At 36.6% G+C, this 27,014-nt stretch overlaps 1 protein-coding gene across 1 annotated transcript in view; it reads left to right on the top strand.

The window, feature by feature from the left end:
• Positions 1–27,014, top strand: part of STK3 (serine/threonine kinase 3) — a 126,287-nt gene that overhangs the window by 43,998 nt on the left and 55,275 nt on the right. Inside the window, exons 7-8 of the mRNA XM_010006520.1 lie at positions 17,277–17,414; positions 19,494–19,619. Of these exons, the coding sequence (XP_010004822.1) occupies positions 17,277–17,414; positions 19,494–19,619 (264 nt within the window). The remainder of the gene's footprint in view (positions 1–17,276; positions 17,415–19,493; positions 19,620–27,014) is intronic.

Raw genomic sequence — 27,014 nt, 5'->3', positions numbered from 1 at the left:
TGTGAATCTGTGCAAATCATGTGTGGGGTTTTGTTTGACTCTTTTTGGTCTTCGTCTATGAAATTTGTATGTTAGAGGAAGAGCATATACTGCACCTGACTCTAATTTGGTATTTTTTTATGACTTATATAGGTGCAATGTGTTAGGAGCTTCAGTGAAGATGAGCACCCAGCCATTGTCATCCTTTAATTGAAGGAACCTCTGTTTTCAGATTTTCCAGTAGTATTTGTTTCACCTGTATTTTGTTATATTGGCATGCCAGCTTCCTGAGGAGAAAACTGGTGGCTGTGAGGTCAGGGTGTGCATGTGAGTAGCTAATGGGATGGTCCATTATAAGAACTCTCCCTTCCTTAAGTGCTGTGCCTTGTACTCATGTACTTTAGAGTTATGCTTCATCTCTACAACAATCTTGATAGGGAAATACATGCAAATCTTATATAGAGGCAGAGCGATGAGTTTAAAAAACTTGTTCCAGAAGACAGATAGTCAGGAACCTCAGGATTTCAAGACAACAAAGAGCCTTGTGTTCTTCATAATTCTCATAGTTACAGGCTACTTCTAAACATGTGGAAACTCGCCTCTTTTGTGTGAAGGTGAAGAAAACAATGAATTTTAATTTTTACTGATTTTTAAAATATATATATATGTAATTAGTTCTTTGAGACGTGTGTGTGTATATATATAAAAATCCATATGTGTATCTCAGTATCTATAATCAAAGAACTGGTGTGTGTGTGTGTGTGGATGGATGGAGTTAGCTTTTTATATACAGGAGTATATAGGTACGGGTATATCTCTGTCAAAGAAGTGTCTATATAACATGCAAATACACACACGTGTGAGTTCTTTGACTATGTATTTGCAAATAATGCCCTGTTAGAGCTGGGTATTTTCAGGTAGGCAAAAATGTGTGGATTTGTTTAATTATTTTTTTAATCTTCATGTTTACTAGCAGTCAGAAGGCATTGTTTGTTCAGTAAATTGCATGATGTTTTCTTGCTGACCACAGAAGGGTGAACTGTTAATCTCTAGCTCTTTAGGAAATGTTTATGCCTAAGAGCTGTGATGAACTTAAATCTCCATCTGATAATCTCTGTCAGGTTTATTGCTAAGAATGGGTGCCTTGGGAATGCTAAACTAGTGTGTAGAAAATGTTTTTTGCTGCTGTTCTTAAGGTCAGCTTTTTAGTTTAAGCTGTACTTGAATTTCAACCTGAGCACCTGAATAATTTGTCTTTCCTCTTTATATGGTTCCCTTCTAAAGCATTCATTACTTGTGTCAGTCTAACATAGTAAAGTGTTACAATAATCTGTAACAGGCACAGTTACACTTCCTCCTTTTAGTTTCCTGCTTGTAAAGGAGGGCTGAAGGAATCCCACATCTCACTTCCAGCTGATTTGATATTATCTGTGGAGTTTGCTACACCTTAAAGAAGGTGTATTTACAGACAAAGAAGACCCAGTGGACACTGGGCTAGTTGGACACCTTGTTATGGAGAGCCTGGGGCTGTGCCACAGGAAAGGCACTTTAGCCTTTGCTATGCTGTTTTTGCGTACTTGCTTCAGAACACAGAGTCACTGAATCATCACAGTTTGAAAAGACCTCTAAGATTACCGAATCCAACCATCCACCCAGATGGGGAAAAGATGCAAAATCACAACCACACCTGACAAAACTAACACCACCGCACAACCTCAAAAAAGCCACTGTGCCTACTAGAGCATGCCCTGAAGTGCCGCATCTATGGGTTTCTTGAATACTTCCAGGGATGGTGACTCGACCACCTCCCTGGGCAGCCTGTTTCAGTGCCTGACTAGTTCTTGGTAAAGAAATTCTTCCTAATATCTAGTCTAAGCTTCCCGTAGTGCACCTTCAGGCCATTTCTTCTAGTTCAGCATCACCCCATGCAAAGAGCCAGGAGAAACAGCAGGAGGAATAATCAAGAGAACACCCTCTGTGCTTTCTGGTGTTGCTGTCTGTTCTAGAGAAACCCTTGTCACTTTACTCTGTTTTCAGGCTGAGTGCCATGTCTGCAGGCAGAGTGCTCAGCCTTTCTCTACCTGAATCTTCAGCCAGTAGTCTTCAGGAGCTGCAAAGCTGCTGCTGTCTTCCTGCTGTGCTGCTCTCATAGATTTGGGTGCACTTTGCAGCCTGGTATTGGGTTTAAACTTGCAGGATTGCAGAGGGAAGACATCAGCTCTAAATACAATGATAGTGTAAAGACCGTTCCAGAAAAAAAAATGAAGACTAATAGAGATACAGAATTTGTAGGTACTATCTCAAGACTCTTAATGCAAAGTCTTATGGTGGTCCTGTTTTATATTCGCTTATTGATTTGGTCTGGGTGAATGAGCTGTGTGTCTGGAATTCGCATCTGCATTGTGTTAGCTCGTAACTAACTTTGACAATATCTCTGAGACTCTGGTTGCCTGGTATACCTTCAGTCTTCATCCTCTTCTAAGACAACAATGACATTATTGTCTACCTTTCATCATTCACATCAGATACTTTTGTCATAAGAGCTCCTCTGTGGCCTGGGGTAATCGTATGACCATGAGGACCAGTATCTTGGGATCACTTTCTTCTAGATGAGGATTGGTCTCTGGAGGAACGCTGGCAAAGGAGGGATCCGAGCTGTCAAGGGAAGTTCAAGACCCTATGAAGTTGTTTTCTCATGCTCAATTTTTATATTTTCACCCCAGATATATACAGTAGTGTAATACTTCTTGGGAACAGCTTCTGATAGTTTTCAGTAAAAATGTGATCTGGGACAGTGTTTCAAGACTTACCCTTCCGAAGGAAGTCTTTAGCCTTGGAAATTAACAGGAACTAACAAGTCTCCAAACTCCATGTCAAGCTTTTTATTTAGGATTTTTGTCAATTGTGTAATTTCTCTGTTTATTGGCTTCCACGAGGTACTTTTTTTCTTCAGTTGTGCTGCATTTGAGTGCTAGGAGCTCTTTTCACCTCAGAAGTGTGTTGGAGCATACCTGAAGTATTCAAAAGCTGGACATGGTCCTGGGCAATTGCCTTTAAATGGCCCTGTTTGAGTCAGAGGGGTTGGACAAGATTATTTCCAGAGGTCCCTTCTGATCTCAACCATTCTATGATTCTCTGAGATCCCTCAGAATTTTTGGGAGTCTGTAATAATTTGCTTCCATCTGCACTTTATAAATAGAGTCTAACTTTTTGTTGGTCTTGGATCTGCAGAGGAACAGAGCAGTGTGATTGATTCTGTGACTCTTTGTGCAGACTGTTACTGGGATAGATAATTTTCTTATGTTGGGAAGCCAACCAGCTGATGCTTGGTTTTCAAAATCGCATGCATCCCTTAGCTAGCATGTCAGGTGTGCTTTATTGTTCTGCTTATGAATGTCTCTTGCCTCTATTGTCTCTGCTGTAGGGAACTCTTTAGATACTATTATCTCAAGCTGGGGACGTCATGTTGGGCATACAATTAGAGCAAGCGAGAGAGAGGTGAGATCTTCAGCATTTTCAAAGTGTGCCTTTCTCAGATCTGTGAAATCTGCATTTGGTAGTTCCATACATGTGCTGTAAAGTACTGTGCCATTTGGAGAAGTAAGATGAGCCTTGATAAGATGCTTTTTGAGATGCTTTTCATGTAAACTGTGTAGTTTACTCAGTGAATACCATACTGCTAGAAGAGCCAAGAGTATGAATGATACTGTATCTGTTGAAGGAGACAGAAAAGTCTGTTTACATGTAACTGTATATGACTGCCATGTCTTGAAGAACTTTTGCATTCAAAAGTCCTTCCCTTCTTCTGCCTTGAGGTCTTTCTGTATACACTGGAGACAAACTACTAGGATTTAAGGGTATGATACAGCCCATTTATGTTACCAGCATTTCTAGTCACTGCTTCAACTGTTGCAATACTCTTTGCACACCTGTGGCAACAGCCATGTTGCTAAACCACAATTTTTCCAGTAATATAAAATGTAAAGTTTTCTTCCCTAAAGTGTTGGTGAAGGAGTGTTATTTCTGTGTGTACCTGCAGTAACAGGGCTTTGCTTTCTATTGTTGTCTTTTTTCCTCTGCAGTGTCAGTCATTATGGGAAAGCTATGGTACCTGTCTTTGAACAGAACAAAATACAGTAGGCTAAACCAGACCCTAACAAAGATTTGGAAGATGTGATTCATAAGTGTTTTGTCAGGGCAGTAAAATGCAAATCACAGATCAGAACCAAAACCTTGAAAATTTTGTCAGCATTACAGTAAAATATTCCAGGTTAAATAATTTAGGAATCTTGATAGGTGTGTGGTTTTGTTTGCTTGCTTGGTTTTGTTTTTTTTGGTAATATATTCTCCCTTAGGTTTGTGTGAAACTTGGTTTAAGCAAAGAAACATAGATGTAAGCCCAGTTGACACTATTATGGATCTTGTGTATCAGTGTCTATATATCTTTGCGTCCTCAAAATGTAATATTTTTACATGAAGAAATTATTTTCTATGCCATTGAGCCTGTAGCGTGGTATCATGTACATGCAACTAAGCACTTTATCTCCGTGACTTCTGTGTAATTCCTCTAGGGTGTGCAGTATTTTGACAATTATGACCAAGTCTGGAGGACATCTAATTAGCATTAGATGCCATTATGCTAATGGGAAATAATTATTGTGTGTTGTGTTATGTTCCTGTTTCATATATTGGGTGAAGTTTCTCAAAAATTGAGCAAATCATGTAGAAATGGGTAAAAAATCTTGAGATGAAACAAAAAGTTGCTAATTAGCATATTTCAGAATATGCAGTATGTTACAGAATAAACAACTACCTGGGCTACTATTTTACAATGCATGTTTCATTTTGCTTTAGCAGTTGATACTACCGCTTCAGAGGTGGAAAACGGGGTGTGTGTGGGGGAAAAGATGCTGAATCCAGACAAGGTTAGGAAGAATACCATTGAAAAACTGCAGTCAGTTGCACTAAGTCTAAATTGAGATTTTATTTAGTAGCATAGATTTAAAGTATAATTTTATTGCTATTGTTTTTGTCAGAAAAGATTCTGCCCTTGATCATGACTAAGACATTAACAAAGACATATTGTTTATTTGCTTCTTGGAGATAAGCTTGAAGATTTTCCTACCCCTCTGGAACTAGTTTCTTTGCATTATCAGTAAAGGTTATTGTATGTCTAATTACATGGTAGTTTAGGTTGATTTAGGAATACAAATGTTATTGCAGAAATAGAAGAGGCTTAGACCATTATTATTTTTAGTGTTTTTCTTTATTACTGTGGTAAGTTCAAATGAGCAGGCTTGAAAAGGTTAGTTAGCCACTGGGGATATAAAAAATAAAGTGGAAACTACATTGTTTGTTCTTCTTAAAATATTAAAAATGTGGGTTTTTTTTAATTGAGTGGAGAAAGAGGAAACAACAAAAACTTAAAAATTCTGGTGAGTCTGTTCATATCTTATACCTCAGGGTGGGAAAGAGATGGCTTTTAAATGAGTACATTTCAGTATGAGAATAGGAGAAATCTAGAAGGCATGCAGAAAAAAAAAAAAAAAAAAGGTAGTTCTTAGCTTCAGTTCTGTATTTGATGTTGGTAAAAATGTAATTCAAGCAACTGCATTCTGTAGCCACTGTATGTATGACCTACCCAGCGGCAAGCAGCTTTTTTTTTTTCCCTTTTTTTTTTTTTTAAAGCTAATTGGCCCATGTTGAGCTTACCAAATGTTATCTGGACTCAGTAAAAAGCAAGTGACCTGCATTGAATTAGTGTAATTGTAATATAAACAGAACATCTCATAGTTTTGGTCTTTATACAGGAAAAGAGAAAGATGGAGAGATTTTTCAGTTTGATAAATAAAACTGAAGACATGGGGAACCAGCTTTGGCTCACAGTTCATTTTACCTTTTTACTGTCATCTTTTAAAAAATAATCGGTATCTGAATTTTGCCTGTATGTTTTCTCTTGGAAACACTTTCCCTTCTGGAAGAATCTTCCTTATGATGTATGTTGTGCCAGTTACTAAATCATGACCAATCATTACCAATTCCTGTTTCATCAGGCACAATACGATTTCAGAAAGATAATTATTTTTATCTACCTAGAATTTGGTATGTTGTTTTACCTCTGTAATTTGGTAGGATTACTTTTGAATACCATTATGTAGTATTATTATTATTTTTTTTGCTTTCTGTTTTAGAGAGCAATGGTTGCACCTACTGAGAGAACAAAGTGCCATGAAGAACTGAAGTATCAGTTCCAGTGGTATATTTGAATTTTAACTCTGTCTTCGGTCTTGTAGTTGTATTATTTACTTTGGTTGAAAAGGGGTGCTATTTTTCAAAATATAGAACTAGTTTCATTGTGTTAGTAATGCCATGTCTTGGTCATACGTACCTATTCATTTGGGCTATTCAAATGTCTAGGTTTTACTTTGTGGTGCCTCCCACTGCTTGTGTCTGCATCGTGGCCTGTGGTATAGAAAAAAATTTAGATTTGCTCGAGCAGCTACATTTCCTTACAGGAAAGGCTGTAAATAACTTCAGTGTAATCTAGAAATGAAATTAAGGGGGTGCAATGTAAATTATATTTTTATGAAGCTATTGATGGGAATATTGGAAATACTAACTAGGCAAGGACAGTAACACTGTTCTTTCTACGTGCCTGGTGTCTGGGAAAGCAGCACTGTTGACTCTTGTATTCCCTCAGTACCTGGGGTGTCAGTGGAGCAGAGGCAGAAGTTTTCCCTCTTTGCTTGAAAGCAGACAGAGCTTTAAGATGTAAGAACTTAATACGCAGTTACTCTTTTACAAACTACAGAAGTTTCTGCAATTAATTAGAGATTTCCATTATTTCAGTCATATGTAGGCATTTAGTATCTGGAATATTGTAATCCATCAGTTTAGTTCTTAGTTTGAACACTGCAAGTGAATGGGTTGTTTTTCTTTGTGCTCATGGTTGGCTTTTGCTGTCTTCTGTTGTCACTATAAATGGTGAAGTAGGAAGCAGCAAACGTTGTGAATATTGTTCCTTTGTGTTTCATGTTTCTTTTGTTAAAAATTATTATTTTGTTTTGGTACCTAGGCTGATTAAATTTTACTTTTTATTAATTACCAAAGTCACCTTTGGACATCTCAGTGATCTGTCAGCCACTGCAGGTTTTTGAATTGACAGTGTGTAGATTATTTTGCCAGCAGGATCCTATTCTAGTTGTGACATGACTAGATTAAATTCCTGCTTTCTTTTGGGGTACCTGCAGCCTCATGAAGTTTTGACCCTTAAATGTAAATCCCTACATAATCCACATAAAATCAGAAGCAGAGGAGATGCTGCATGGCAAGAGAGCAACCTGTGAGGGATGCATATGGAGTTTTGTTTAATTTCATATTAGTGTGCTGCACTCTTCCCTTGAATTTTCAGGTTAGGCTTAGGGAAAATACTGTGTCTTCTGATACTGCGTGGTTTGTGGGAACACAGGGAAAATGGGGAGGTGGTGGTGATGGAAAGAAACATGTGCCCAAAGTTTGATCATACAATTCTGAAGTGGTGTTTGTCTAGAATTTTTGGTAAAAAAACAGGAAAAATTCTGGAACACCTCAGGTAGTTTATTGGAAACCTTTTTACTCTGTAACCTGACTATTCTTTGTTGAAATGTGAACTCATTAGCTCTTCTTCTGTTTTTTATACACTTGTAAAAAAAGAGTATTTTCTGCCCCTTTGAAGTGGCATTTTACATATTGGAGACTGTTAACCGTGTTTCTCACTATAAGTCACCTCCTTAGACTGAGCAATCCTAATTTGTTCAATCTTTCCTTGCGGATTGTGGCTTAAGTATCATAAGCATTGTAGTTGCTGTCTTTTGAACCATCTTTAGTTGGTTCACATCTCTGACAGTGATGCCTAAAACTGAACACAGTGCTGCTGCTTGGAAGTATAATGTATCCTGAATAAAGAAGAACTACTGCATATTTCTTGAATGCCTGCTGCCATTACTAGTGTGTGTGGTTATGGCAGAGGTTTAACATTTACTGTCCAACAAGTTTACTACAGCTTTTTCTCACAAATATAAGTTACTCCTAGACTTTCTATTAGTAAATATAATTGCAAATGCAGTTTTTCCACTTCACATCTCACTACATGTTAATATATTTCTGGAGGTAATCAGTGCCTCGTTTTCTCAGAAACTGCAGAAAACACTCTGGGAAGAAGAGAAAATGTTTTATTATGAAAGTAAGTTATATTGTTGGAGTTTTGGAGCAAAAGTGTCTTAGTCTGGGTAGCAGAATTGTAACCTTGTAAGCATGATGTCTTTTCAAGATAGTACTGAGGCAGGTGTAAAATAAACGATGGTGAAAGAAGACTAAATTATCAAGATATTATTTCTGGGATTCAGTCATGTAACGTGCACTTTCAGAACCATTTTCCTGTTTTGTAACTGGTAAGAAATGAGTTGTTTAAGTTCAGTGCTGAAAGAAGAAAAAAGCTGTCCATGTTCAAGACTAGAACTCTTAGGTTCCATGGACACCTGTGTTGACGGGAAATACCCTTTAGTCAGTGAGTTGCCTGGCTTTTCGGCAAAGTTCTTCCATAATGTATAATTTGGTCTGAGAGACTCTTAAATGTTGATTAAGTTCTGTGAGGGTTATGGTAGATTTTCCAGTTTTTGTAGTGGTCTGAAGTGTCCCCGTCTCTCTAGTCTAGTGGTTTCCTCACAAAAAGAAGGTGTCAGCTGTTAATAATAAAAGGACATTTCCTCCTATACGACTATATTTAAAAGTACCTACTTTTCCAAGTCTGTGTCAAGTAAAAATTGAATTAGAAGGTTAAACCACTACAATGGATACTTCTTTCAGTCTACAGACAGCTTAATACCTCTTTTTTTTTTTTCTACCTCAGAAAATCCCCCACAAAACACTTTCCCTCTTCAGAAAAGATCTTTAAAAAAACCCCACATGCATATATGTGTGTGCATCTTTCTTTGTCCTCCTAACTTGAATGTATCTTGCTCACCCAATGCTGAGAGATTGAGAATACTTTTCAGAACAATAATCATTAATTAATTTGTGGCTTATTAAAGTTTTCCTTTCCGTGGGGGAAATTGTTGGAAATACTGTCCTAGATGGTCTCTGAATGCAGCAGTGTGTTTCTGGTGTTTGAAACTCTTGTGTGCGTTTATGGGATCCATTGACTTTCATTGTCATATTTTCTGGTAGTGTTTGGACGTTTTTAGTCATTGAGGGTTTTTTTTTTAATTTGATGGTTTTTTTGTTCAGATCAGGTTGCTGGCTGTCTTGTCTGTTGTAATGTCACTGATGTTGATGAGTTCATAACTTGGCAGATGAACTTGAATGTTACATCTGTAGACAGAAGGGAAATGGGGGGACAACGTTCAGTTGAATTGCTGAATTCAATGATGTTTTTAGCTGAGAAACTGGGTTCAGGAAATATAAATGGCCCTACTGAATCTGGTAGAAAAGCTCAAACTATTTAATTTTAAAGCAGAAGATGGAAAGTTGGAACAAGATAATAGCCAAAAAGCCTACAGCAAAATTCTTTAAGAGTTCCACAAGTCATAGGTAGTTATTTAAATATGTTGGAAGAAAGCCTTGAGAAATACTCATAAATATGCTGGACTCGAAGGGAGAAGGAGAAGAAATAAGCAAGAAGAAGAAGGCCACTGTAGATAAACAGTTTTCTTTGCACAGAACTTGATGATTTGTTGAGTTCCTTCCAGATCTCTTTGAATTGTACAAGTGATGAATTATGAGAGATCAATAAACTTTTGAAACAAAAAAAACCTAAGCCATGTGTAAACTAGTAAATTAACTGCCAGTAGGACAGCATACTGAGGTGATACTGCTAAGGAAAGATTAGTGATAATAAGTATTTTTATAACCTACCTGGAAAAAGGGTTTGATAATGAACAAATGTATGCATATGACAGAATCCTTTTAGATGAGTTAGCAGGGGGAACTTGCTCTTTGTCTTGCTAATTGGATAACAGGCAGTGCAATAAATTCTGCCTTCTACCATATCATAGAACTTTGAAGTTATCATGAGACACTGGAACACATTGCCCGAGAAAGCTGTGGATGCACTATCCCTGGAAGTGTTCAAGGCAAGGTTGGATGGGGCTTTGGGCAACCTGGTCTAATGGGAGGTGTCTTTGTCCATGCCCAGGGCATGATCTTTAAGGTCCCCTCCAAACCAAATCAGCCTATGATTCTGTGATATGTGATGGGATTTAAAAATCAGTTGTATAAGCTTGTTTAAAACCAGTTAAAAAAACCCAAAACCAGTCTGAACATACTTGTGGCCTCAGAGTGCCGACTTCTTCAAGGTGTTGTCATGAAACAAATTATCTGTAATATTATTTTGAATTTTAAAGCAGTTTTATAAAAGGAAGTATCATGGAATCAGAAAAAATCTGAAGCTGGAAGGGACTCTGAAGGACCATTGAATCCAGCTTCCACCTTTAGCAGAAGTAGTAAATTCAGAGGTGAATCTTGAGGCACAGATCTGTTGCATTGATGTGCTTAACAAGTTAAGGGCTGATTCTTTTCAGTAGATTCACAATTGTACTTAGTATTGCAAAATGTTTGAGATTGGTATCTTTACATTCTTGACCTATTGTGACGCTGTCAAAATGTTATTAACTTACTAGCAATAATGAATATACAGGTCAATATAAATGTCTTATCTTTCAGTAACCCATCTTTTCTGCTAACCATGTGATTATTTTTCCCATTATGTATCTTTTCTCTCTGTTTATTACTTTATTACTTTACATCTTAAGTGCATTCTACTTTGCTTTGAACAGCAAAGGTCATCATTCCAGAAGGAAGCTTGTGACACTGGATGGCTGTTAAACCATTGGTAACATTTGTGGCTGGTTTAATCTATTTTATTTTTTCTGTTCTGATGTTTTATTTTATTTTTAAATGCTTCTCGTGTTAATATGTGAAGCATTTGGGGTTTTTTCCTAAGATAATTAAAGTGTCATTTTTACTGTGTATAGTACTGTGCACATGATTTAATCAGTGGTCACTGCAAAGAACTATTGAGGTGGTCACAATAGAATTGTATGTTAAATGTCACATATTTTTCTTCATTAGGTCTAAACATTCTGTATCTCTTAACATTCGTCCAGAAGTTCTCTGGACTAAATCTCCATTTATCTCTTCCTGCATTTAGGCCTGTGTTGATCATTCTAGCTGTGCCTCACTTGGAGCTTGTGAGGCAAGTCAGTGTAACAGAGATTATTGTCTGTCAGTGAAGAAGGTGCCTTTTTGGTAGAAGAGTGATAGAATCACAGAATTATCTGGGTTGGAAGGGACCTCCAACTAGGGCCTAGAAATCACCCAGCCCAGCTCCCCTGCTTAAGCGGGATCCCCTAGACCTTATTACTCAGGACTTCATCCAGGTGGGTCTTGAATATCTCCAGAGAAGGAGACTCCACAACCTCCCTGGGCAGCCTGTTCCAGTGCTCTTTCACCCTCACTGGAAAAAAGTTTTTCCTCATAATTGAATGGAACTTCCTGTGTTCCAGCTTGTGACCATTGTGCCTCCTCCTGTCACTGGGTACTACTGAAGAGAGTCTGGCTCCGTCCTCCTTGCCTACACCCTTTAAGTACTTACAGGGGTTCAGAAGGTCTCCCCTCAGCCTTCTCCAGGCTAAAGAGTCCCAGCTCTCTCAGCCTTTCTTCATATGGGAGATGCTCCAATCCCCCAATCTTTAATTTTTTGCTTCATGTTGGAAATTTAACTTTATTAATAGGAATATGTTCTTTAATATATGGTACTATGAGGTTTTCGTATTTTTTGAAAGAGGAAATCTTTCTGTTTTGATGATCTAGCTTTTAGAATAATATCATTGTGGGTTTGTTTCTTGTTTGGTTGCAGTGGTTGGTTGTTTTTGTGGGGTTTTTTTGTATTTGTTTGTTTTTGCTGTGTGGTGTTTTTTGTTTGTTTGTTTTGTTGTTTTTTCTTTTTTCCAGATGGCATTTCCAAATATTTTTCATTTGATAATAGCTATTTTACAGTTTACTTTGATAATGAAACTTTAACATTTCCCCTCCCCCAGCTTCTTTGATATTTTAGCTTAAAGCTAAAATGTGTTTTAGCTAAGATATGGGTGAAGCAATTATCTATTGGGAGTCTAGCATTTACTACCCCCTCAAAAAGAAGATATAATTAGATAAGATAGAATTAGTCTGTGACTGAGAAGCCACTTTTTTTCTTTCCAAAAAGAAAAAGTATAAATTGGTATTGGCTGCTTCAACAGAGGTAATATTTCACACAAAAAGACAATTAAAGCTTTTTGAACACTTTGAAACCCACATACAGATACCAGCTAGGGATTTTGTTAAACTCAGGGGATAAGGATAGTGTCTTTGTATCAGGTATCTGATAGATTTCTGATGGAATTAGACCTGTTTGTAATTTTGCATAAAAAGCGTAAGTGCCCTATAAGATCTCAATGAACTTCTGTGTTTGCAGATGGGAGGAGGAAACTGCTGATTTTTTGGTCCATCTAACAATTAAATTTATTATCTACACTGAAGCATATCATAAACCAACTTCCTTGTCTTGGTGAACACACCAGATGTTCAGTAGCTTTGTTTTTCACTTTTATGAAGTTATGCCAAAAAGCTTTGTTTTAACAATATTGTGGTTCTGAATTAGAAAAAAACCCAAATAAATAACAGCAACAGCAAAAAAAAGAAACAAAAAAACCCCACTCAACAAAGCAAAACCAATGTAGAACCTGCTAGTATCTCACCCTTCTTGTCCATGCTGGTGTTTAATTACTAGACAACTCTTGAATTGTGTAATTGAATAATTAGTTGTGTTTCAATATCCTTTTCTGAAGGCAATTCAAGAAGGGAGGGAAGTTTTATGACATGTATTACAAAGAAGAGAAAAGTGTCTCTTTAGCAGATTCTTTGTTTTTAAATTTAGTAAAATATTACAGAATTCAGTGTTTAATCCCCTTAGTCTTAAATACGCTTTCATACTCTAAAATGTGTTACTGAGTTTAAATGTATTTTAGAGTTTGTTTTCTGCAGTAGATTGATAAACTAAGTGATATAATTGAGGTACTAAAACCAGTGGAGTCACTAACTGCTGGTGGATGTTTTGTATCCTTGCCCTCTTTATAAAAAAGTTTATCTCCGAAGATTCTAGCAGTGGAGCTTCACAGCGTGGATATTATAAAATCACCACAATATAAAAATCTTTGCTGGCTCCTTCAGTAGCATTCATGATACTGAGCAAATAATATCTGTAGAAGTTATACTTTTGATTTCTTGCTGTTTATTACAAGTTATTTATTTAAACTAAGCAGTAAGAGATAAATTAGGTGAAATTATGTGATAAATAATAAATGCAAATGACATAGTACCTCTACCAAATTACTGTTGATCATTTAATATGTTCGTGGACTCTGTGAAATACGGCTGTATTACCCTGACTGGCAGGAAGAATTGAGCTGGAAAGATTTTCTGAATAGGAAATTCCAAATGCAGCATATGAGGGTCTCATTTTTCTTTTGGCGTTTCCTAATTCATCATCATCACCATAATTACATTTTCATGCCAATAAAATTGTCCCTAAACCAAGCTTCACAAAAAATGTTTTCAGCCTGGACTTCATTTAAAATACTTGGCCCTTTAAGAATAATAAAAGGAAAATCATGTGCTGACTTGTGCAGGTCTGCTGTTATTCAAGACCTGGTCCTCCATCCAGTTTTAATCCTAACCGTAACTGCTGGTTATCAGGCAGGTAAGTGCTTCCAGGCAACAGTTATGGTAGAAACTGTGTTAGATTGTCTAGTGACTAATCCCGAAGTGGCCACTGAAAATGACAACCCTCCCACCCCACAACCCCTGCCAGCTTTTGTCACGTATATACTGTAATCTGGTTTCATTGCAGGGTGTAGGACTTGCCTCAGAGCAATGTGTAAAAGACATTTCAAAGTAGAGTTGGACTCAAGGTTCAGAGTTGGAAGGGTCACTTCCAGGACAAATTTGGAATGGACTCACTATTACAGACAGGTGAAGAACAAACTGCCTAAGCTGCCATGGTACCTCAGGGCTGAGTTTTGATGTCTCTCAACTTAGAGATTTTCTTCTTTTTAAAAGGATGATTGAATGGTTACAACTGAAGATGAAGTCATATGATCTAACACTGTGGCTGGATATTTGGTGCATTACTTGAGTAAGACTTGCCAGTCTGTCTCAGATATGTAGGGAAGTGTGGAAGGTGATGTTGAAGGTAGGAGAGAAGAGTCAGTCGTCCCAGCTGTTCTGTAGCATGGCAGAGCCTGCCCTGCCCTGCTGTGTTAAACAATGACCTCCTAATGTTTCCTGCAGTTATTACTGCCAGTTCAGCCCATCTAGTTGAGTGGATGGTAGGTTATGTTCAGTGCTGTCTGGTTCTGTTGTTTTGATTTGATTTTTCTTTTAGGCAACAGTTGCCTAATGCTGGTTGTATGAACATTGCCATCAGCCCTGCTGTGAGAGCTGAACAAATACTAATAGCTTGGGAAACTTGTAGAGAAAATTGTAAGTGAAGTGGAAGGAAAAATTACTACAAATAATACTATGGGAGAACACAAAGACTGGAGAAATATAGGATAAAATGAATGATGCATGGAAAAAAAAAGTATCTTAGGTTTTCTGCTTTCCTTGTTACCTATGGAGCAGAGTCACTGAGACAGCTTACTTTTGTTTTAGAATAGGGCAGACTTCTTTTAGGATAGAAGAGATGTATTTGACAAGAAGTGGAAGCGAAAATGAGGAATAATGTCAGATAAGCATTTTGGTTTTATTCCTGGAGATTTGGAACTAGCTTTATAATTCTAATTGCTTTGCAGGCTTCTTGGAAGGAAACAGAAGTAGTTGGAAGCTAAATCATAGGCTGTTTTGAAAGAAAGAGGAGAGGGAGCTTAACATTTATGCAGAGAAATATGCAAGCCAAAATGAGGAAGCAGAAGGGGAAGATGGAATTGAAAACCAGCATTTCAGGCTGGTTAACAAAACGGAGAGTCAAGAGCTGAGGGGGGAGAGGTACATACTTGCAAGTGCATGGCATAATTAACAAGTTAGACTAAACATTTGGAATAAATAATTTCTTTATGTTTCCTTGTATTACAAAAATGCATCTGAAATTTTACATTCATCTAACACAGCTCATGTCACATCCCAAGATTTTTAAAAAAGCATATAGTTGAAGTATTAAATAAACATACATGTTTCTGAAGTATTTTCAACAAACATGTAAAGCATAAATACAGATTTAGGACCTTAACTCTAGCTCTCAAGTATCTTCTTCTGTTAGTTTTATTGCATGCCATAAAAGAATGGTTCATGAATTCCCACTTCTCGTTGTCCTTTGTGAGTTATAGAGAAGTCTCTTCTGTGGTTCTTAGCTGCTGTGTAGTTGATAAAAATAATGGGCAAAGGCAAATATTTTTCCCAGACATTGCAGCTGAGGACTCCAAAACTAAGCTTTGCTTACCTGCAGAGAGACAGGTCAATGTTTATTATCAAACAAAAGGTATACATTTTGACACCACATAAACAGAAGTTACTTGTCTTCTGTTACAACAGTGTTTTCAATGGCTACTGCAGAGCTAGCAGTTAGGAGTAGATAAAGATAAGATTAAAAGTCATCAGTTCAAAGTTCAGAGGAGATCATTACCTTCAAGGACAGAAACAGATGAATTTGTTAGCCACTGCTTTATAGGAGAGGCACTTTACTTTTGACAATCTTATATCACAAGAGAAGTAGGTAAGGCCAGTTACAGGTTAATAGAGTGCCACATTTCCTTATCAGAGTTCATATACTAGTTTGACATGGCTGACCACTGAAAATATAAAGCTAAAGCTATTGTAGCATACATTTTTATTAAATAAAATGGCCAGGTCTCTTATTGTAATTCTTGTATTAGGCAGATAGTTAAATGAGATTTGTAAATGTTCAAGTATTTGAATTAAAGCAAACAAGTAATGAAATAATTTTCCATTAAAATTCTATATTAAACAGCTTTTGCATAATTTTGCATGTGTTCAGCTTTTCTTAAGTGTATGAGAAGAGTTTTACAGAGTTTTAACAAGTTAAACCAACTTTCAAGCCCAGTCAGATTTGTTAAGAAGTTATGGATAAAATCTCACAAAGTTTCTTCTCCATGTTTCAAACTCAGACTGAAGCTTCTGGTGCCTCTGCCATATTAATGGTGTGCCTAAAATCTCATTTCATTTTTTTTCCCCGTTTCTGAGCACATATTTCTGTCTATGCATGTAGAAAAAAACATGAAAAACTTTTGCTTCCTTTCACTGTGGAAAATGTGGTTGAAATGATCCTGGTTCTAGAAGAAGAGAGCTTAGTATTTCTGTCAGTAGACCTAGTTCTGAATAGCATGTTTCTGTTATGTATAAATCTTAAGCAATGGTAATGTATTCATTTGAGGTATGACATAGAGAAGTTCAAAATTTCCAATTATTTTACAGTAGGCTCTCAGAATTATACTGCTTTCCCCCCCCCACTACTGTAAATCTATAATTAGAAGAAAACCTGGAAAAAATTGTAAAAGAGGGAAGAATATACATAATTGTAGAAAAACATTTGTGTATAGTATGGCTCTTTTTCCTTAATTGAAATACATCCACATATGGTTCATTACAGTGTGAAATGTCTGTTACATCTGCTGCTAAAATGCTGGATCTTCAATTTAGAGTAAATTCTCACTGCTAGTAGACAAGTTACTTGGTTATTTGTTGTCATCTTTTAGTATTTTCTTAGGTCTTCTAGCATATGATCTAGATCTTATCAGGAAACGCAAGTTTTAAAACTACACCTGAAGAATTATGCAGGCAAAAGGAAATACTAATCCTACCAAATTTCCCAAGTAATTCTCCTGTAAAACTAGAAGGTGAACGTGGCTTTTCACAGCAGCTTTATGTGTCTCTGTTTAAATAAGCAGTGCCATCATTTCTACTATGAATTTCTGAAGGAACACAATCATCTCTCGAGACTGATAGATACCAATAGATGAAGTAACAAGTGATGTACTCAATGGGGGACAGTTTAAATAGAGCAAATCTAATGGGAAGTAGCTACATTAGTAGCAGATGGGTTTACTTTCTGAATCTCTAACTGAGTGAAAAACCTAGCTTACTTAAAATTTGTCTTCCAGATTCCTAGCCTGATAAGAAAGGTAGATAAAGCAGTTTATTTACTTGGCTTCAGTGCTGTGATGATGTGTTTTGTTTAAACTTGCTATTGTTGTTTGATTTGTATCTAGGCTATTTTTATGATTCCTACAAATCCCCCTCCAACCTTCCGGAAGCCAGAGCTCTGGTCTGATGAATTCACAGATTTTGTGAAGAAATGCTTAGTGAAAAATCCTGAACAAAGAGCTACAGCAACACAGCTGCTACAGGTCAGTCTCAGTTCTGAGGAAATTCAGGTTTTATGGCTTTTTTCCTAGTCTCAAACCAGAATTGTTGTGAAAATTTCTAAGGGCAAATCTTATTTTAACTATTAACATGCCTTATTTCTTTACCATTTTGTAGTCCTTTTTCCTGTCTGTATCTGTACACCCATTTTATTTCTCTTTTGCTGCTTCTAAATATTAACTGCTTTTTATATAGTTCAGGGCTGGTTCTTACTATTAAAATTGGATCCTTTCTTTGTGGTTAGAGGCCCTTAATAGATCTCAGGATTTAGGCAAGTGTTAAGTACAAGAATTGAGCCCAGGTTACCCTGCAGTGTGGACCACCCATGGAGTATATTCAGTCTGTCCTGGTTGTGTCAGATTAAGCAGACAGGTTGCTCTGTATCCTAGAAGAGTCTGATGCAGATGGACAGTATAAGGACTTTGTTCTTGAGCTAAGTTTTATCAAGTGGGCACTTCTAAATTTGAGCCACGGTTGATGCTGTGTACCTATGGAGCCTGGGCAAGATGCAGCAGGCTTGTGGCTGCTTGCTGATGTGAGCTTCTAGTAGCTGCAGAAGCTTAACAGTTGCATCTTTTGGGTATTGAGATAGAAATAAAGCAGAGAGATTTAAAAGAACTACAAGAAAATCAAACAGGAGGCACTGATCTATCAAGAAAGATTTAGTCTTTGTGAAATGGACACAATTTTTAGTGCATGGGGGAGAAAAAAATTGCTAGGAAAATTTTCTTGTTTGTTGTCATGTTTGTGTTATCCAAGGCCTTCAGGGCTGTCATAATACACTTACAAGAAGCTAGGAAAAACAAAGAACAAAGGTAGTGAAAGAGCTAAAAAAAAAACCTAGAAAAATTACAGGTTTTCATGGTGATTGAAATGGAATCTAAAACTTCCTGTAAATTAGCTTGCTTTTATATTAAGACAGAAGTGAAAAATTTTAATAGGTCCTTTGCTCCTTTTATTTTTCTGATTCCTAGTTCATTAAACATTTGGATAATGTTGTGTTCTTTTACACTTCTCACTGCTGTTCATATGTATTATTCTTAATTTACCTTGTTCATCAATCTATGTAAGAACCTGATCTTCTGAAAGGTCATCATTAAGACACTCGTGATAGATCCACTCTGTCTCTAGCTAGCAGTGGTCTCTTAAAATTTAAATCCCAGTGAACTCCACTACAAGGAGAATATAAACATTTTGCGAAGTAGTTTCCAGCACGTGTGATGGCACTGAAGGTTCTGTGGGTTTATGTGAGTGGGTATGAAAGTATTGCTTGTGAGGAAAGATCATGGAGGAGGAAAAAGAGTAATTCAATTAATGTATCAAGGGAGAAGATGGATAATAGGTGTAGGACAATTTAAAAATATTTAATAATGCATTTCTGAGGTTATTAGAGTTATGTTTTGCTTAAACTGTGTTTGCATATAATGATGCAAAAAGCAGAATTTTTCTAACAGCACATACTTTACTAGAAAGCAAAGTAAATGTAAATGGTATCAGACACATTGGTTTAAAGGAAGAAGTGATGTTTTAAATGGCCTTGACTTAAAAATGCATCTTCCTGCTAAAAATAACATTTTTTTTGCTTGTTCCACATTTTAGCATCATAGACCAAGAAATATTTTATGACATATAAAGTGCAGGTTTGTTGAAGTAGTTGCTCTGCTTACAGCCACTAATTTATGCTGTCAGTTTGTTAAGATTAATTAAATTCTGTAACTGAATATCTGGAAAAGTTTGTTTTTCTATGTCAGACAATTACTGCTCCATTTATTTACCACTTACTGCACATTTCCTTTGGACAATTATATCCTTAACTATTAAACAGTTGTTATATGATTACATCTCCCAAGGCTTGTTTTTTAAAAAAATAATTCAAGTAAAATTTTAGTTATTAAGCAGCTAAAAGGTAGTGTATCTTGTGTTAGTGCAGACTGTAATTGCAGTGTAATAGAAAATACTGTTTATCACTGAAATCTGTGGTGTTGAATAATACTTGTAATTATATCTGACATGTAACTATTGTAGTGATGTTATATACTTAGATGATTTTTTTTTTTTCCTAGCATACATTTATCAAGAATGCCAAGCCAGTTTCAATTTTAAGAGACCTGATCACTGAAGCTATGGAGATAAAGGCAAAACGACATGAAGAACAGCAGAGAGAACTAGAAGAGGAGGAAGAAAATTCGGTGTGTACTTTTTTTTCTGCTAGCTCTCTCTACTTTATAGATAAGTTGCCGTTTGTTCCCTACATCCTGTATTTGTGTTCAGGTATTTACCAGGATAGTTAGTTATGATCACAGAAAGTAATGATTACAATATGGTTTGAATCAAGTTACACCTATAAAGTGAAAATAGTGACAGCATTCAGTTCTTCACACAATAATGTGAACATGTGGTTGAAGAGAGAAGCAGATCATGTGATAAAAAGGTTACATTTAGAGTTGTTTGGCAATGTTAGGAATAAGTCAGTGTTCCTGGCAGCATTACTCCCTCTACATGATTTATTTTAGGGCAGTCTTATGCAATGCAACAGTATGTACTTCAAAGTGTATTGCCACACATAGAATGAGAGCCAAGGTCATTTAGGAATAACACACAGGAATGATGGAGACTGCAATGTTAGTAGAAATCTTACAGCTTTGAGCAAACAGAAGAGAGCAGTGCAGTAATGCAGTCTGCCCCATCCCCAATTGCAGAATCCTTGTTATGTGTCACAGGGCGTTAGGTGATGATCTATATAGAGGAATATTTTTCAAGCAGATTATGTGGTTTGTTTTGTATCCTAACAGAATAGTCTTCTGTTTCTTGGATGTTTTCCTGTTCTAAGATTGTTGATGGCACATGTTTATAAAGATGGTTTACTCTGGTTTGTATTTGCTTAGTCAGTATTAAAACAGGCAGGGAAGTCTTGGATTATTTATTTATTTTTGCATTAGGAAGTGCTGCCTATGTGGAGATGTGTGACTTGACATGCAGCTGATGTTTGTGACTTGATACATTGAATAGTTGGTCTCTGAAGAGACTGATTTATTACCAACATAAAAACCTCATGTCTTGACTAACATGCTTTCCTCCTTGCTTTTGCCTTCTGAACTGCAGACCTTAAACATTTGTTGTGTTGTTGATGTCTTTTGCATTAACCTCAGATTAGGTATGACATCTAATTACTTAGTCTGAGGTTCAGGTGAGGAATCTGATGGTCAGGTGGGGTTGAAACAGTCCGTGCCAGTTCAGTATATGGTATACACCTTCCCTCTCCCACTGCTGGGTTGAAGGGTACAATACAAGTTTGGTCCACCTTGACCAAAGGAGCTGTTAGCAACTCCTCATGCTTTTTGCATGGTTACAAAAGTCAGAATGTAACCTCCCCTGACCTGCTGGCCATGCTTCTTTCAATGCAGCCCAGGATACGGTTGGCTTTCTGGGCTGCAAGCACACGTTGCCAGCTCATGTTGAACTTTTCATTGTCCAACACTCCCAGGTCCTTTTCCTCAAAGCTGTTCTCAATGCATTTTCTGCCCAGCTTGTATTTGTGCTTGGGATTGCCCCAACCCAGGTGCAGGACCTTAGCCTTATTGAAGTTCATGATGTTTGCATGGGCCCACCTCTCAAGCCTATTAGGCTCCCTCTGGATGGCCTCTCTTCCCTCCAGTGTGTCAACCTCACCACACAGTTTGGTGTCTTAGCTGAGGGTGCACTCAATGCTACTGTTGCTGACAAAGATGTTAAACACCACCAGTCCCAGTACCACTCGTCACAGGTCTCCATCTGAACATCAAGCTGCTGATTGCCACTCTTTGAGTGTGACCATCCAGCCAGTTCCTTACCCAATGAGTGGCCTATCCATCAATCTCTATCATTCCAGTTGTGATGCCAGGATGTTGTGTGGGACAGTGTTGAAGGCTTTGCACAGGTCCAGGTAGATGACATGAGTTGCTCTTCCTTTGTCCACCGATGCCATAACCCCATTGTAGAAGGCCACCAAATTCATCTGGCAGGATTTGGCCTTGGTAAAGCTGTGTTGGCTGGCACCAGTCTTCCCTTTGCTTTCCACATGCCTTAGCAGAGCCTTTGGGAGGATCTGCTCCATGATCTTGCTGGGCATGGAGGTGAGACTGACTGCTCTGTAGTTCCCTGGGTCCCTTTTTCGCTTTTTGAAAATGAGTTATGTTTCCCAATTTTCCAGTCAGTGGGAATTTCTCCAGACTGCCAAGTCTTTTCAAGTATGATGAACAGAGTCTTAATGTAATAGATAATACTAAATTATGTTTGGTGTTAGCGGTTGTAAAGAGAGATGAATCCTGGATATTAAATGCATAATATATTGCATTTGGACATAATTACATAAGCCTGTGTGGTTGTGATTTGAGCTAAGTAGTTTGCTTCCTCAGCAAGATAAGATCGCTGCCTCTATAGGTCTCTTTTAATGCTAAGTAAACTTTGTGAAGGATGGACTTGAAGTGACACCGAAGTTAGGCTGAATGCAAAGCACACAAGAGATTAATGTAAACTATCTTGTAATATTTTAGAGCATAAGACAAGCTTATGAGTTCTTGTGGGTGGTGACTGCATGTTGCTAGGGGATAGTCACTGCTTGAACTGCAGTCAGCTCAACAGGTTGTTCTAACTGTCTTTGGGAAAAATACAGGTTAATCCTTAAAATTTTATGTCTGTTTTGTTTGCTGTGAGAGGTCCAGTAGTAGACTAGGATACGCAAATAGTCTATAGTCAAATTCAGGCTCTCTCGTATTTGTTACAGGCGTATGTGTGCAGATGAAATGACAGTAATTCAGCAATACCGTGGTAAGGACATATAGTTTGACTAATTCTCCAGCAAAGGCCAGCTTTGCTCATGGCGGAGAAAATGGATGTTTTTTAAAAAATTGTTTGTGCCATTCTTGTAAACTTCAGAATGAGGAAGTAGTAGAGCTCTCTGATCTTGGGGGAGACTCCTAATGTAGAGAAAGGTCACATGCAAAGATACACTACTTGCAAAACAGAAATAGTAGGTGGTGCTGCTGGCAAAGTGGGTAGTGGTGCTTGCTAGTTTGATAATTTTGTATTTTTTTTACCCTGATCGTGGATAGATAAATTGCATTACTCCTGGAGATTATTCTGGAGAGGTTTTGTGCCTTTTTTTGCTCGAGCTCCATATGCTTTAGCAAAAGAAGGAGCTCTGTGAGCTTTGTCAAAGGAATACTGTAAGACACCATGTATTTACAACTGTAAAGATGCCTTGTAATGGACAAGATAATGTCAGGTATTTTTGCTGTAAGGTTTATATTGAATAGTTAAACTTCTGAAGAAGTTTGATCTTACAAAAAGGTAAAGTAAAAAGGATTTTTTGTTTCTAATTTAAAAAATATTTATGTTTATGTTCTATTATGCTGTTGAGATGTTTTAATTTCATAAGTTTTGGTATGGTTTTAAGATTCTAAAAGATAACCTGTGATAAGGTTTGTAATTACGATGAAATTTTTATTTTTGCTAAAACTGTTAATATAGTACTTGGTAGTAAGTATGACTTTTGCTATCAGTAAATGTATGCCTTTAGCAATTTCGTACTGCTTGATAAGCCTTCAGGGAAAAGAATTCGGACATGCTTAGCTTTAATAGAAAAAGTAAGGGTAAAAGTCAGTGAAATGGAGAATTCTGATGGTGAGGTGAGGAGGAGGCATTTCCTTGCTGACAAATACATTTTGTTGAAGCTCCATATTTGCCAGTAAGCTATGAATAGCTTTTGTGTCATCACAAGGCAGAACTAGTCTTATTCCAAACTGGTTTTAATAATTGTTTGGTTGTAATACAGACTTCCCATGTCTTGTAACTGATTTTCAATGCAGTACACCATTGTAAGAAATTCCAGAATGGAGAGATTACACCAGCATCTTGTTCAGTTGCTGTCACTAAAGGTTCTGATAAGTTAAAAGCACAAAACCAACCAAACTAGGAAACAGCAGAGCAAACTGTTACGATTTTTTATTTAATCAGAGAAATTTCTGTACCATGTTTCCAGAATGTATGTTATTCATGTACTGTGATGCTAGAAGACTCCTGAGCAAACATGTAAGTGTGATTGAGACCTGAATAAAGTTAAATTCTGGACAGGACTGATTTTAGTTTTTAAAGCATAATAGGCAGAGATTGATCAATGGATGCACAACTTGTTAAAGAAAATCAGGATAAAAACCAGACGAATACAAGGAAACCATTGGAAGGAACATTTATGTTTGTCAATTAAAAAAAAAATCAATTGAACAACCCCCCCAAAAAATCACCACTTTAATTTGAAATAATGTACAATTACAAAATAAGCTCAAAGAGTTTATTTTTCTTTTAACTTAGAACCTGTTTGGGAAACTGCCAGAAAAACAAATAAAGCAGTTCTTTTTACACTTCTCAGTGTTTATTCTTTCAGTTTTGGAAGGGGAAAACAGTAATACAAGTGCCAGTTTGGTGTACTGCAGTGGATAAACTCAGCTGTCCAGCATGCAAAATTAAAGATAATGCAATTTATTAAAGATAAATAACCACTGCACATTCCTCCTTAGTACCCATTTCCACATAACCCTGAAGAAATACAGGTGTGTTTGTGTTTAGGTTTTATGACTATATGAACATACAGTTCAAAAGATAATACAGGTTTTGATAAGCCAACATGCAATGCTTTCTTTTCTGGAAATAGATAATAACAGTCCCTATGTTACCTTGTGTAGTAGTAGTTACAATGAATCATGCATATATTTCTTCGTATTTTAGTATCTCTAAAAGTTTTCAGGTTGTATCTGGAATTGGAGTAATTTTTCAGTTGGAAAGTAAAAGCCATCTAGCACATAAATTTTGGAAAATAGTACCTTAAAAATGACTTTTTCCCAGTGATATCACTATGAAGTACGAACCATAGAAGTGCGAAGGTAGACTCAAGCCTGGAGAAATGCATATTTAATAATAGCTAGAAGCAAGAGTAAATATTGCTGTTAGTGTGAAGTAGAGTCTATCAATGTTAAAGGTCTCTTATGGCCAGTGAATTGAGTCCATATACTGTTGAAAAAGAATGGTTTGAGTTAACCTGTCAGGGACTTGGATTTATTGATCTAAACCCCGAAGAATTTCCTATGTGAAGTGTGACCAGTTATGCTCATTATTCACTGCTTCGTGTTTTGGGACTCATCAAGAATAGAAGTGTAAAATGTTTTAAGTATGATGTTCCATTTTTTTAGGAAACTGGATTTATCCCTTACAGTTACGTTTTAATAAGTTCTTATAGTTTTAATTCCCTCTTAAAGCCATATATGTTTTAATATGGGCACTCGGGTTATAAGTGACTTAACTGCAAGAAGAATGGAGAGGAATGTGTGGTTTTGGAGAATGAATCAGATGCGAAGATTTCACAGTTATGTACTTAATTTTCAGGTTTGATCCAGGTTTTCCTTCAACTGAGAGTCACATCCATAAAAGTGATTTATTTAATTTATTTTTTTTACCACTTTCTGTGAACATTTTATAGTATGGGAAGTTGTCAACCGTAATGTAAATATTTTTTGCTGTTCGATAATTCGTATTGTACAGCTATGAATAAATGTCCTGGTTAGATACAGTCTTCATGTCTGTATCTTTCCAGAGAGATAAAATATCTTTATAAATACTGTGCTCTAAATTGATTTTATGCCTGTTATGGAAGTTGCTCATGTGATGAGAATGTCTTCTGACAAACTGACATGTTTTGATAGGTGCTGAGGTAATTGTACAGATTTTTTTAATTAAGCAAAAATTGCAAGTGGTGTATTCTACAGAAGGTTAATACCAATATCAAAATTTAAATATTAGTTTAGGCATTACTAAACATGACCAATCTCTTCTCGTGTGCGTTTTTTTAAGAGTGATGTGAATTGGATGCTGAGACTGGGCAGCTGTATTATGGGAATGTAAAGTAACTCGTTGCCTGGCAGCTTGCAGGAAACATGTCTAAATATTTATTTCTGTGGATCTTTAAGGAATGTGCTAACCAGCAGCTCTTCCTGTATGTTTTCTTTTGCATTTTAATGTCTCTATTATGTGAGGAATACTTAATTATTCTAGAGTGTTCAAACAAGGAGCTACTACTTCAGTGCTCCATTTTTGCTTTTCTTAGGCACTTGGTGGTTGGCAACTATCAACAACGTAGCCAGCTGTCCATGATCAGTTATTCCTATATGTAGGCCTATTACATACTCATACAAAAATTTCTTTGATTAATCATATATTAATTTTGAGAAGTTGGCACCTGTCTTTTGAGACCTTAATTGCTATAATTATTCCTTTATATTTTTACAATCTTTAAATACAGGTATTTTAAAGGAATTGGTGAATTTGAATTATTCTGTATTGTAAATCTGGTACACTAGGTCGTATTTTTCTGAAGGTTTTTATTTTTACATTCATGTATCATTCATGTGTTTGTATGTCATATATCTATGTATTTGTCTCTATATATGTAACTTCACATGACACTGTTAAAACTTTCTATTTTCATAACATTTTCCTTTAAGCCAAAGAACACCTGTCACATGTGCTAATTAAATGTTATTGCAGTCTTTTAAGTGTCCAGAAGTTAGAAATATATAAATATGACTTTGTAGAGTGAAATGTAGCTACCCGTAAAAAGCAAAGACAGCTTTTTAAGAGCATATTGTTAAAATCCACAGCAACTTGAAGCCAGAAACCTCTTACAGGAAGAGGAAACATGGAGGGGTAATTGTGAGCGGCAGCAAGTCATTGTTACTGAGTATATCAATTAGAAGGAGGTGGAAAACAATCTTAAACTCTGTTTCATGACATGTATATATTGAATTTGATGGGTGTGTGCTAAAAGTTAAGTCTTTGTTGATGGGTTTAATCTTAAGTGGGTGCTCAGTATGAGGCATATACTTTGGTTGTAGTGGGGCTTTGTGCATGATAGGAATTTTTACTAAATCCTTGTTCTTGACCAAATGATATTATGTGTTTCTGTAGCTACTATAGTACTTTCACAAAAAGACAGCTGTGAGTACAGCTATCATCACAAAGGTGATGATGAGGTGTTAATAGTAAATGAAATTATTTTACAAGATACTAAATTTTGCCAGCATGTAAATCTTCCTTTAATGTATTGCAGCCTAGTTAGCTGTCTCTGGTGCCCTCTAGTGTTCCTTTCACGTGTGCAAACCATACATATTTGCTTGCCTTGTTTTGGTTTTTTTATCAGTCTTAATTTTTTTTTTTTTCCTATTAATGTTAAAAATGCAACAGAAAAATCCATTAATCTTTATCAGCTCACTTATTTGCTTCTCTGGTGATGTAGACTGAGATATGATGTGAAAGGCCATCTCTTCTGAGCAAACTGCGTGTGATGATGAGATCTTTCACATTACAAGCATATTGTGAAGTCTTACATGTTATTTCCACTGAAGTCTTTTTGAATTTGCTTTTCTGATAATGAAATCTCTGTAATTGAATTTGCATGCTTAAAGGTTGCTCTTGTTACTCTGCTAATTTATTTTTATAAATAAGGAAATCTGTGGGGTTACAGGATGTTGGCAATGTTTTACTTGTACTTGCTTTAT

The sequence above is a fragment of the Chaetura pelagica genome, unplaced genomic scaffold, assembly GCF_000747805.2.
Source record: "Chaetura pelagica isolate M959 unplaced genomic scaffold, ChaPel_1.0 scaffold76, whole genome shotgun sequence".
In the NCBI taxonomy this organism is placed as follows: domain Eukaryota; kingdom Metazoa; phylum Chordata; class Aves; order Apodiformes; family Apodidae; genus Chaetura; species Chaetura pelagica.
The sequence above is the reverse complement of the archived record's forward strand: the minus strand, read 5'-3'. Positions and strand labels throughout refer to the sequence as shown.